Raw genomic sequence first — 14,558 nt, forward strand, 5'->3', positions numbered from 1 at the left:
ATTCGTGATTATTTGTTTCGTTTAAGTTCACGCTCACAGTATTTTTTTTTTTATTTAAAATGATATTTTATGTTTTAATATTAACTACTTTAATAATAACTTATGTTCGTTAAAATAGGACATAATATTAAATATTAATAAGACTGGGGAGGGACCAAATGTAGTTTACAAATAAATAATTGAAAAATCCATGTTGATGGACTATAGTATTGTTAATATTGCGGCAGACATATCCCTCAATGTTTATAATGGTAACAAATCTGCTGTCATGGGCCTGCTGTCATTATTTTTTACAATCGATTACAAAGATTCAAATATTTGCAATACAGAAAGTTGGGATATGCAGTGACATCCCTCCCTATCAGTTATTCAGATATGATATCAGTGCTAAAAGCTTCAGTTGTGCAACGTTGGAAGGTAGCCTACTTGATGTACTAATGATATAATCAATGACAAAGGTTAAAAATCAAATGCACTATGGTCCATATTGTGAAATTATAACTGGGCTTTATGAATGTTGGTTACAAGACTAAAGAACATCACTTACCATTTATTATGACAACTAAATAAGTGTGAAATATACATATGCTACTGTTAATATACATAGTAAGAAATATATATTAATGCAAACTTTTAAGCTCTAGTTTCAATAGTGGTCTCAGGATGTGGTTATGTGTTTTCTGTGGTGTTTTGACCTACATGAGCTTTCTGGAGAAATTCCAGTCTAAACCAGCACAGGTCATGGTTTGTTCTTTGACCATACAAACCCAGTGAGATACCAAAAAGAAAGTGGAGCATAAGCTTTTGAGCATCAGCCCAACATTAAATGAAGCTGGTAGCCATCCAAATAATGAAAAAAACACAAAACAGATGTTAGATGAGGGCATGCAGACAGATCCCCACATGTCAATACTTATTGTCCCTGGTATTGAGCCAGAGTCACTGGAAACTCTCCCAAACTGCATACAGTTCACATGTAGTTTGTGCCAGTGTCTACTAATTGCATAACAAAACCAGTGAACTGATCTGCTAATCATGCAGTGTGAACTACACTTATCGACAGCAGTGAAACTAGTCCGGACTAGTGTAAAAGAGGGTGTGAGCCAAGGAACTGGAATCTGAATTGAAGTGTTTGTGTTTGGTTAGGTTTAACGAAAAGCAAGTGCCGCCACACCCAGCGACTCTCCAAAAAGTACTAGTTGAGCAACTTTGGCATCCATTATTTTGAGGTTGCTGCCTTATGAAGAATATTGGAGTGAGTGTAAAGGTTACATTACAGTTTAGCTTACAACACATAGATAAAGTACCAAAAATGCTTGTTGATGTAGTCTGTAACAGTAGAATAGATAAAATGAGAATCATTTTTATGACATCTGCATATATACTTAATCCCTGCTCTACACATTTTGTATGTGTTTCATCTGACACATTCAGTTGAGGCATTGTTTCTATATTTGACCGTAAGCAGGGCTGGGTAGGTTACTTTTAAAATGTATTTCACCACAGATTACAAAATACATGCTTTAAAAAGTAATTTGTAACGTATTTTGTTAGATTACCTGAATTTTGTAACTTAATCTAAATACTTTAGAATATTTTGGAATACTAATAAGCTAACACAAAAACAAGGTAATTGAGTTTTTATCTGACAATTCTGACTTTTTTCTCAGAATTGGTTATATAATGTTGCAATTGTGAGTTATAAAGTCAGAATTGTGAGATATAAAGTCTCAATTTTCCAGAAAAAAAGTCAGAATTGCGAGAATATACCAAAATTGTGAGATATAAACTTGCAATTGTAAGAAAAAAAGTCAATTTCAAGTTTTTGTCATGCAATTCTGACTTTATAACTTGCAATTGTGAGTTTATCTTCCAATTCTGTCTTTATAAAACGCAATTGTGAGTTTAAATCTCGCAATTCTGAGAAAAAAGTCAGAATTGTGAGATGCAAACTCAAAATTGCAAGGAAAAAGCCTGAATTGTGAGATAAAAAGTCACAATTGCGTTTTATAAAGACAGAATTGGAAGATAAACTCACAATTGCAAGTTATTTTAGTTACTTTTTTTTTTTTTTTTTACAATTACACGGGACTCACAAACAACTATGGCAAAACATGAAAACAGTCATGGATCATTCAGGTAATGACAGACCGTTAAGATTCAAGGATGTGTCCATTTTTGAGTGGGGCAATTTTTATAAATTCAGTCATTTTGTCTTGTGGAGTGTAAACATCTGTTATGTGAAATAAGCTTATTCAGGACAGTATTAAATAAAAATAACATGCAATTTTTAATGACCCCTCTTATTTTGTTAAAATTATTAAAATGTTCTATATATTCTGCAAGGGGTATGAAACTTATGAGCAGAACTAGCCTAACCTATTGTAGTGTCATAGTCAGAGAATCACCAATTGCTGTTTACATTTAATTGCCTGTCACAGTTTATATTAATGTTTAAATGAAATAAATGGTATTAAAATTCAAAGTAATCACTTTGGTAATCTAAAATACTTTTCAGATATAACTGTAATTTGATTACCACCCATTTAAAATGTAACAGTTACTAAAATTTTGTATTTTAATTACGCAACTAAGTTACATGTATTTCGTTACTCCCCAACCCTGACCGTAAGTGTGCTACGAAGTGAACTTAAAAGGGTATTTTGCCATCAAGTCAACTGATTACGGGTTAAATAAGATAAAAAAGACATTAGCAAAATTACATTTATTTTCATATTCATGACTGCAACATAAATTTATCATTCAGTTTAGGGCTTTTGAATTTGACAGATTAGATTAAGTGGAATTTATATATATATATTTTTTTTATATACAAATGTATTATATACATGTACATGAAATGGAAGTGTGGTAATTTATATTATATTTACTTACAGAAGTATATTATGGCATCAGTTGTGTTTTGTCTGTGTTTGTTGATGTCGTTGCAGGGTATTGCGAATGAACGCATTTTGTCAAGTTAACAGATAGCCCTTGCTCAGGGAGTATAGGGCGCAGTGAACACTGCATAGGGACCATGCCAATTGGAACACACCCGGGTTCATGGAGCTCTCTTCTAATGAGCTGATGATCTGAATCAGGTGTGTCAGATAAGAGAGACATATTGGCTGTATCCGAAATCACATACTTCCCTAATATATAGTAGGCGAAAAACAGTATGTGACAAAAGAGAAGTATGTCCGAATTCAGAGTACTTATAAAAGAGTAGGCAAAAAGTACCCGGATGACCTACTTCTTCTGGCGAGATTCTGAAGTGTGCATATGATGGACACTTTACTATCCCACGAGGCCACCATGATAATGATAACTACACACATTCAAATACTATATAGAACATACTTTTTTTAGCGGCCGTGAAGTAGCTAATTACTTATTCAAAATAAGTACCTACTCAAAAGAGTATGCAGGGCGGGGAGGTGCGAGAACCCTTGCTTTAAGCCCAAAGTATATTTCACTTTTTACGCATACGCGAGGGTCAGCGAACAAAATGCTGAGTAGTTTATTTAGGCCTAATTCTACATTAAAATAATATTAAAATAAAGCATGTATTTCTAACTGCCAAAATGCCGTAAATCCAGTACATTCAATCAAATTACCTCATCATTTGCAGTCAAAAATGACTGTATCCACACAAGCAGCATGCATATGATTGCGTGCCGAATCTGCTGCCTTAAATCGCGCTAAATTACTGTCGTTCTCGACTGTGCATCTTTGTAAAAGTGTGGATTTAGCACTTAACGTTATGAAGAACAAATATAGACACGCAGACGTGACATTATTATACATCAGGTCAAAAAACAAAACGTACATTTTAAACACATACTGTCAGTATTTACTCTATTTTGCAATGAAATAATAACGAAAACCACAGCAGAACTACAGCACATGTCTGTGTTTCGCGAACAATTCTGCGGCTTTGAACGAATTGTGAGTCGATTCAATGATTCATTCACAGCCACTTGCTTCGTTACTGAATGAATGACTCGATGACTCACTCATAAAAACAGTTACTTGCTGCCACCTACTGGCGGTTTTAGTTTAATATTTAAAAGTTTTACTTAGTTTTACCATCCTTGCATATTTCTCTATTGAACATTTTTATTTAAAACATTTATTTTATAAAGTTATTCATAAAGGTAAAAAAAAAAATGCACTGGAAAATCAATTTAGGGGAGAAATATTGTCCCTTAATGGTAAAGGTGTGACTGCAGTCGAAGTGGAAGAGAGGGGGTACGCGGAAGGATGGTAATGCCTTCAGGGGGTATTCCAAGCTAAAAAGTTTGGGAACTACTGATCTAAGAAAACCTGCATAAACATAACAGACCGGTGTCTTGGGAAATCGAGTCCCCCCAGGAATCGGGAGGACTATAAAGATAACAGATTGTGCGAAGAGGTTAGAAAGTACTCTTATTTGTGCAACTGTAGCATGGAAGAATACAAATATATTTACATGGGTTGCAACTCAAAACTGCGCATGCGCCTTTGTGTACGCGCACGAGTATACTTTGCAAGGCTGTGCGCATAACCCTGTTCATAAACAAACAGAACAAACACAAGGAGTAAAACAGGAATAAAGCAGCTTATAGGTAATAATAATCACTATTCATATTTTTAATATCACTGGTTTGAATGAGGGGGAATACACACAACAAGAATATGATCACAGGGCAGCAAAAAACTGTGGAGTGACATGTCAAAGAGATTGTAAGTGTTGTTTGCATATATGACTGACTGTTATTTACAAATGTAGTTTTCCTCCAAAGCACTCGGGAATGAACAAAGGATCTTATTGTCTTGTTCCGCGGCCTGACAGTGGCAGAGTTCGGCTATGATCGCCCGTTCCATCCAGTGGCCAGTAATATCTTCTCTGCTAGCATATAAATCCCCAGTAAAAAGCTTCTTTATCAAAAAATAATAATCAGAACAATACATATGATGTATAAAATGAGAAGCAATTAATAAAATATAATCTGAACCACTAGTATTTGGTTACAATAATAGTTTTTGCAGTCCTTATGTAGTTTTTTTTTTCTTCCTATTTTCAGTTACCAGACACACATTCATTACCGTGAGGCTTTGAACCGTTTCAAATGACAAAGACAGTGACAGAACAAACACAATATTCTCTGCTCTAGATTAGATGGAACTCCCAGATATGGCGTACGGAAGACCCTGAAATGCATCGAACAGACTTTTGAAAGCCTATATGAAGGATACAACAGCAATTTTGAAAGAACAAAGGGGAGTTTTGTGTGTGCATGTGTTGCTTGATGCTCCGATCCAGGCAAAAGCGTTCAGTCCTACTCCTTCCTGGTTTCATCTTTCACACGTCTCTCCAGGTTTCTATAGGGGAATGCTTGTGTGAAGGGTAACAGGCAGCATTCTGTTCTTGTCACATCATGGAACACAATGTCCAATAATTCCACCTTTCTCTGACTCAAGGTTCTTAAGAGCTCTAATATGGGCAAGGTGGAGTGCGTTCGTGGAGGTGCGCTCAAGAATAATCGGCGAATCAAAGCTCTGGGTGATGTGCCCTGTTGTTCTCCGTCCTCTTTCTGCATCTCTACCTTTTCTTGATCCCTCTTTACAGTCTCTAAAGAGTTTGTAGGCTCTTCCTTTTAGAAGTCCTTGCCTCTCTGAATTCGAAGACAGAGAGAACAACAGCTTGAGCCGGAATACATCACACCGGTGCCTCCTTTTCATCAATGATGTCCAACTTTTGATTCTTGAGTCAGAAAAGGTCATTAAATTACTATCAACGGCACACGTACACTTACTTATATACTTTAATTTGTTGCTATTTAATATATCATTTTACATTTAATTATCTCTAAGTTCCCCCTCTGGGTCCGTTAAGGGTCCCGTTCTTCTCCCGCTAATTGCTCAGTGCCTCTCCAGGGCGTCTGTCCCGTCCCTAGGCTGCTACTTGCACACAAACTGGTCTACGAGCGACGTGCAGCGCTTGCACTTGACGTAGCAGCACCAGTGGAATTTGCAGTGGCAACGCTCGTGTTTGTAGGTCTTGAACTGGTCGTAACCGCGACCGCAGCACATGAGCTCGCAGCCGTCCATGCCCTCTGAGGTCTTGTTGCACAGGCGGCCCTGGGTGCCCAGAGAGCCGGTGGTCTCGTTACGCAGGCAGTAGTCCGGGCTGGGGTCGATGTAGACCAGGTCCTCGCTCGTCGGGGGGTTGAAGCGGTTGTTGACCAGCTCCAGCTTGCCTCGTCGGCTGATGCGCATGGCGGCGGCGCTGTCGTACTTCTCCTTCAGGAACTCACCCACACGACGGAAGTCGGCCAGCTGGAGCCAACAGGTTTTCAGACTGCATGAGCCGGAGACGCCGTGACACTTGCAGGCGACGTTGGCCAGATTGTACACTGCCTGTGAGTGGAGAAAGAGACAAGGAGAAAGAATTAGTGTTGTGAGAATACTTCATGTTACTTGGAGAGAAAAAAAACAGCACTAAATGGATAAACCAAACATATCTCTGGCACCGAAAACAGGACCACATGTAATTTTTGTATGAAATATCACCAGACTGGTGACATCTACTGTTGTTAGTTATACAAACAAGCACTAAAGGAATAGGAATAACTTTTTGTCATCTTTTTTTCAAACTGGTCAGCTAAAATTATCTAACACAGATTTTGTCGAAATTGCCAGAACAATTTGTGATAGCTTGGAAGTATAAGTAGGAATGGGTTGAAAATTACAGAATAATCAATAATAATTTGCCATGTATGCCTTCATTTTCCACCACAAATTATGAATTTATGTCTTTCTTGGAGTTTCCTGTATAATTTGTTGAGAAAAATATGCTGTAACCTGAGAGTAATTAAAAGGTAGAAGGTTTTTAAAAATATATACTGTAAAACTAAATATAAAAATGGTATAATTTCCAGGTATTATTTATTTTTGCAAAAAAATAAGTAAATACATAAATAAATAAAAAAAGTATAGGAAAATATGGGGGAAAATAATGTGTGAAATAATAATAATAATAATAAATGCTATTTTGTAAAAACAAATTATAAAAATAAATATTAAATAGTGCTGTCAAAAGATTAATCACATCCAAATTTAAAGTTTGTTTACATAATATATATGTGTGTACTGTGTATAATTATTATGTATATATAAATACATAGATATGCATGTATATATTTGAAGAAATATTTGTAATATTTATATATAAAATATTTATATATATGTTATATATACAGTATATGTTTGTTTACATAATATGTGTCTGTAATTATTATGTATATATACACGTACATATGCATGTATATATTTAAGAAATATGTATTAATTTATATATAAAATATGTATATTTATGTATAATATATGTTATACAAATATATATACAGTATATAAAGTTTGTGTTTACATAACATGTGTCTGTACTGTGTATAATTAATATGTATATATAAATACATACACATGAATGTACATATTTAAGAAATATTTGTTATATTTATATATAAAATATGTATATTTATATATAATATATATTATATAAATATATACAGTATGTGCATGCAAATATTTCTTAAAAAAATAGGATGAGGATGAGATTAATTGCAATTTTTTTTTGTCAGCACTAATATTAAACAATAAAATCATAAACATAATATTACATATTTAAAACTAGTGGATGTGTGAAAAATAAAATGGAATAAAGAATATTTTAAACATTGCTTTAAAATAAATATTTAAAATTATAAATGAAAATTTAATAAAAATGGCCAATGAACCTGGCTAAGTGCTACTAACATGAATGATAGAATTGTGCTATTACTTTTACTTTTTAAGGGATTGGAAGAAATCAACAAGCAAACACACAGCTCTACTATTAATCTTGGCAAAAACACCTTTTTTTTTTAATTTCATAAATTAATTTTCATATGGAACACATAACAGCTGCAAAATAAACCTTGATGGAACAACAGCTCCCTCTAGAGGCCAAATGAGTTCAGTGCACCAGCCTGTTTGAAGCTGGTGGGGCCTCCATAGGCCTTTGAGTTTACGGTCCCTTTACAAACAGAGCCGTGGTGAGAGCGTTTAGAGAACAATGGGATGAATAGTCATTCTGTTCTAGAACACACAGAGAGCCCCGCGTCCACTGACAGCAGACTTCCTGCTGATTAAATTCAATGAAACCCCCAGCTGAATCAATAAAGAAACGCTCGACATATTGTCCTGCTAAACTAACGTCTGTTCTTCCCTTTCCTTTTTAATTATTTAACATGTAACATTAACAGACTATTACTTTTCATTAACCGTCCCAAATACGTTCCACACAGGTGCGTGGCGTTTCGCCGACAAACACAAAAACAAGCTAATGAGTGCAAGCTCTTTTTCACGTCTGGGCACAATCAAGGTTGGGTGGCCAGCGTGGGTATGTGACGTGTCTTGTTTGCTGTGTCTTTTGTGTCTGTTTAGTGTCCTGAACGAGGGAACATTAAAGACATTTCTCTCTCTGTTTCTCTGTCATTTAAGAGCCGGCAGTGCTCCTCCCTTTAACACCTCACGTGAGAACATTTAACGGTCGTCTTTGAGGATGTGCTGCCACGACTCTTCAACCCCCCTCCGGTGGCAGCTGTTTAAGCCCCCTTCCTTTTACCTGCTCGCACACAGACATTAAGGGGAGTTCCAACACCTTTCAAGTCTCTGTCATCACCGGCCCAACCTGCATACCTGTCTGCAATCCAGAAACAACACGCACACACACACTTTCCCACACAGCAGCGGCCAACATCACACAAGCCATTCTCGCCTATTTACTATCTTGCGTGTCAAGCAGCAGTTCCGCTACCTCATCTAAATGATCTCGCACAAAAGGGTTTTTGAGCATTTCTATGCAACATGTGCGCCCAACTGAAACTGTGTTCACATAAAGGCTGCCATTTCTCTCTTTTATTCATCCTCACTTTCATCTATCTCCTTTTTCGCGCCCCTCCTTTTCACTCTCTGTCTCTCTTTTTGGCCCAAGTGACCAAGGTGTGATGGATACACAGGCTCATCGGTGCGTGGAAAGGACATGCATGCGGTGCTGTGCACAAAGGAGCACGCTCAGACGGGGTCAGGGTCGGCTGCTGGGCGGGGTCGGGGCGGAGCGTGGAGATGGCAAACAACCATCCCTGGAGGTGTAGAGATAAGAGACGCGGGACGGGAAAAAGAATCTAAAGTAAACAAATACAAAACTCTCTGAGCTATGCAGAAAAAAATGTAGCAGTTTTCAAGGCCACAACAATGTATCTGTAGTGATAAGACTTTTTAAAACACACACATATATATATATATGTGTGTGTGTGTGTGTAATTTATTTATTTAAAAATGTACTTTAGTACAAATGATTCATTAAGCATTTAAGAATATAAATAAACATTTATGAATTACAATTAAATCTGTTTCTTTTATAAGTAAAATGTAAATTACATTTTAATTAAATTAAAGTTCTATTTTATTCTTTATTATTACTGTTTTACATTTTAGAATAGTAAAGTATAATATAACACACATATATATATATATATATATATATATCAACAAAACTATTAAATTATTAGTGAAAACTATTTTTATTTTTTTTCTATTTACTTTTTGATTTTCGTTTCTATTTTAATTCAACTATTTAATGTTTATTCATTTGTTTTTTTTAATTAATAGTCTTTCAAAGTACATGTGTTTGCTGTTGCTAGTTGATTATTTTACTTTTTATCTTATTTTATTTTCCTACATTACAGCTTTTGAGTTCCCATTTACGCTGTGCTCTTATTAGCAGCTTTTCCTTCACTATACTGTCCAACTCATCTGTTTTACATAGTTTTGTAAAGAAATTCTATTTCTATTTGCCAACAAAGCTCTTTTCAGGCACTTAATAATATGTCTTCGTATCAAAAGTTTAACAAGATCATAAGAAACATGATTCAGTCACTTTTGACAGGTAAAAACGAGAGAAGTATATGGTACGTCCTCATTTGGATAGCTAAGTAAACATGCGTGTCTGTGAATACAAAAGCATTCAAACATTAGTAATGCAGATAAATGCACTGAACGAGTGAGAGAGAAAGAATTGGCAATGCATTAAAATGCGTTACGCCTACGCGTGTGTGTGAGTGAGTAATAAAGTGCTTTAGATTAAGGTGTGTGTGTGTTTGTCTCCGCTGCAGTTGATTTCTAATGAAAGACGCACAGAAGCAGGTGATCTTTATAGAGGGTGGAGGCCTCCTCTCTCTGTACAGTCTGGGTCACGAGCCTTTGTGACCCACAGCACCGGAACCACACGCACCATCTTTCACTACACCCGCCCCGACTCCACGCCGAGGGGCATCCGATACGCTTCTGTCGCCTCCACAAAAGCCCACCAAGACCAAGCCTTTCCAAGCAAGACAAATCTCCGGCAAACAGGCCCCGCAGAAAGAGAACGCCGGGAGTCTCGGGGGTCACACCACACCTTCGAATCCACCTCCACCAAAAAAGCAAGTGCCAGTAACTCAAGAAAGAACAAAAAGGATGACGTTGAGGGTGGTCGAGCTGCTCGGCTAGATATAATCTCCACGGCATGCGCGTACAGAACCCGTCCAGACCTTGACCTCTTCACCTCAGGGAACCTCCAGGAGAAGAGCCAGGGATCTCAGATGTGCCATAACTCCAGAAAAGAGGCCCTCTCTTCTGTAAACACCTTAAATACACTCATCTTCCCTAAGACAAACATATGTGGTGGAGCTCTGCGCACGGCAAGCACCCACATCGGCAGGCAAATGGACTTTTTATGGGGCCGCTTCGTTTTAAAAGCACTCAAATAACTAAGTGGAAAGAGGATGGGATCGGGGTGTGGTATGACAAAGCGTGGGACTCGCAAGGGGATGGGGGAAAGCATTCCAGTTTGATGGTGTGTTTTGGCAGGATGTGGTGACATTCTGCAGTGCGTTCTCTGAGAGGACGGCCTGCTCAGGTTTTATGCCCACCTGAACGTTGCAGGGGGGCCACAGTTTGCTGGAACTCACATAGTTGGAAACACTCCAATAATCATTCCACCATATAGCTGTTCTATAAAACAGCAAGAAGCCATTCAACGAGAAAATGTGCAGTGTCAAAGCGTTCCTGACTAAACATATTTGCCACACATCACCTTATAAAAAAAAAAAAAACACACACAAAAACTATTCATTCTGGCATTGACTACTCCATTAAATGACTAAAAGGGAGATTGGATGGGAATCTGAGCTATATGCTAGAGCGAATGAGAAACATGGGACGTTTTAGTGGTCCCATCATCCCTGGTGGTGCTTTGACCTCCTGACCCCCAGCAGACTCTAAGGACGCTAGCCTAGCACAGGTTCCATTTGGTCACTTTCATTAAATTAGCTCTCTCCCTAGTCTGTAATCTAAAATAGATGCCATACAGACCACTGTTATTTTTATATAAAGCTAAAGTCTCAACGACTGTTTAATCATCTAACAATCAACTAGTCAGGTAAATATGGAAGCTTTTTTCCACCTCTTAATAAAAAAAAAAAAAAAAATTTGTTATAATTCAAAATTTCCAGATATAAAGTCGCAATTCTGACTTTTTTCTCACAATTGCGAGTTTTTAAATCAAGTAATTCTGACTTTATAACTCACAATTCTGCCTTTTTTTCTCACAATTGCGTGATAAAAATGTGCAATTGTGTCTTATAAAGTCAGAATTGTGTTATAAACTCGTAATTGCGTCTTATAAAGTCAGAATTGCATGATAACTCGCAATTGCGAGATAAAAACTCGCAATTCTGACTTTTTTTCTCAGAATTGTGAGATATAAAGTCACAATTGCAAATTATAGTCAGAATTGCATGATAAAAATGTGCAATCGTGTCTTATAAAGTCAGAATTGTGTTATAAACTCATAATTGCATCTCATAAAGTCAGAACTGCATTTGCGAGATAAAAACTCGCAATTCTGACTTTTTTTCTAAGAATTGTGAGAATTCGCAATTCTTTTTCCCTCACAATTGGACATTATAGCACACAATTGCAAGTTATAAACTCGCAATTCTGACTTTTTTTCTAAGAATTGTGAGAATTCGCAATTCTTTTTCCCTCACAATTGGACATTATAGCACACAATTGCAAGTTATAAACTCGCAATTCTGACTTTTTTTCTAAGAATTGTGAGAATTCGCAATTCTTTTTCCCTCACAATTGGACATTATAGCACACAATTGCAAGTTATAAACTCGCAATTCTGACTTTTTTCTCACAATTGCAACTTTATATCATGCAATTCTGACTTTTTAACTCGCAATTGTGTTTCCATCTTGTAATTCTGAGAAAAAAAGTCAGAATTATGAGATAAAAAGTTGCTATTACCTTATTTATTTTTTACTTCATGACAGAAACAAGCTTCCATAGGTAAATGCCATGCTCTAACTACAGGAACTCTCTCAGAAAAAAGTTGTGTCTTTAAATTCATCCGATTAACATCACATTCACATGAATGACTTTCCATTGTTTCTCATGCTTTTTTAATGTCTTGCCACAAGGACGTTTTTACAAACCATTTCAAGACAGTCCAGCAAATAAAAACATGCATTCAGACCCCTGCATTTGTTTCCATTCAGCCTAGCTGATTTTATATAATGTAAAAGTAACATGTCCAATCAGGGTCAGGTGAATCCAAACCATCCAAAAGGAGAGGTCACATTAGCGAAATTTCACAGGCAAAAAAGGTCTACTGTTAATTGAATGAGTGAATAACTTGAGTCTGCATAGGGAAATCTTACAAAACTCCCAATTGCATGGATTCCTATCGAACCGACTGGATTTTGGCTGCAAAAACTTGCAGGACAATGGTAAATGTGACCGCATCTTAACTATACAGGGCTTCCTTAAGACAAATTAAGTTGTTCAGGTAACTCATTGGCTAGTCAATTTTATGTTATTGCATATAATTACTAAAGACCACACACTAACCCCACCCCTTAAAAATGATGCATCTGAGTACATCTCCAAAGGAAGATTTTGTCAGATTTAGGTAACTTCTAAAGACAATTGTGGTCCCAAAGTAAACGCATTCACTCAACAACAGAGGGAAGATGAAGTAACTGTGTTTGTTATTGTGTTTGTGGTGATCTGCAGGAGACATAAGGGCTAGCTTTGGTTTATTCACGCACAAACATATCTAAAGCCGTGTTTATCCGTTCAAGTGTACATCTGGCCTCTTATTTCTCAATATCACAATAGAGGTTGCAACAGCCAAGATTCATTCGCTATGGATTAAAGAAACACACCTAAACCAAACAAATGCACTGTAGACTCTTGCACAAAACGAAATTAGGTGGATCATGGTGGATTTGAAGGGTTAGTTCACCAAAATTCTGTCATTAATTACTCACCCTCATGTCCTTCCAAACCCCGTCATTCTCTTAAATCCCTTTAAATCTTGTAATTATTTGATTTCTTTTAATAAAAAAAAAAAATCCTTGGGTTCAACCATAATGTTAAGAAGTGACAAAAACGAAACAAAAATAGCGACTTTATTCAACAATTTTTCTCTGAATAGTGAGATATAAGAAAGGTAGTAAAGAAAGGTAGTAAAGACATCGTTAAAATAGTCCATGTGACTACAGTTCACGTCGTAAACAGTGCATTCTGTTTTTACAACGTCAACAGCGTAGGAGACTGACAGGAAAGAGAACAAATTGTTAAATAAAGTCGTTATTTTGGTTTTGTTTTCGCGCACAAAAAGTATTCTGGTCGATTCGTAACATTAAGGTTGAACCACTGTAGTCACATGGACTATTTGGAAAGCTCTTGAATTTCATCAAAAATATCTTAATTTGTGTTCCGGAGATGAACGAAGGTCTTAAGGGTTTGGAACGACATGAGGGTGAGTAATTAATGACAAAAATTTCATTTTTGGGTGAACTAACCCTTTAACGTCCACAGTATGGGAAACTTATCTACTATCCAAAATGTCCATCTATCAATAAATCAATCATCCATGTGTGTGTTCATTTCCTCACCATTCTCCCGGCCTCATTGTTCTGTAGATTCATAAGCGTGCGTGCTTGCTCAACCGATCCACGTTGGTAGTTCTTCTCGCGCTCACGGGCGTCCACAAACTCCCGGGCGAAACGGTAGCCGTAGTTGACGTTGTCCCCGCAGCCGCCCCATAGCCAGTCTCTCGGGAGGTCTTTGGGACGAGCCGCCCGGCTGCAGCCGCAGGTGGAGAGCTCACCCTCACGGCACGCCCGACTCACCGCATTCACAACGCCTGCTGCACTGATGGCGTAAGTAAAAGCTGTTTCTCTGCTGCCTGCAGAAGACACACACACAGAAAAACACATAATTAGGACATGGACGACATTCCAGCGGCTGCAAATCGCTTTGTTAAATCAGCCACAACTCTTCAGTATACTATTTTTCTTGATTATTCGCTAAGGAAGTAAGGCAGAGAGTAAAACAACTCATTTCCAGAACTCCACAGATGGTAACAATCTTTTTGGTAAGCCCTGCAGTGAGAGATAAGATTATCAGAAACTTGTGCA

The 14,558-nt window shown here is 37.0% G+C and overlaps 1 protein-coding gene across 4 annotated transcripts in view; it reads right to left on the minus strand.

The window, feature by feature from the left end:
- Positions 1-4,621: 4,621 nt before the first annotated feature.
- Positions 4,622-14,558, minus strand: part of wnt5b (wingless-type MMTV integration site family, member 5b) — a 101,221-nt gene continuing 91,284 nt past the window's right edge. For all 4 annotated transcript variants that reach the window (XM_067391584.1, XM_067391585.1, XM_067391586.1 and 1 more), the window contains 2 exons: positions 14,034-14,326; positions 4,622-6,402 (listed from right to left, as the gene is read on the minus strand). In XM_067391584.1, coding sequence (XP_067247685.1) covers positions 5,944-6,402; positions 14,034-14,326 — 752 coding nt within the window. In that variant the 3' untranslated portion in view covers positions 4,622-5,943. The remainder of the gene's footprint in view (positions 6,403-14,033; positions 14,327-14,558) is intronic.

Source organism: Chanodichthys erythropterus, chromosome 8 (assembly GCF_024489055.1).
Source record: "Chanodichthys erythropterus isolate Z2021 chromosome 8, ASM2448905v1, whole genome shotgun sequence".
NCBI lineage: Eukaryota > Metazoa > Chordata > Actinopteri > Cypriniformes > Xenocyprididae > Chanodichthys > Chanodichthys erythropterus.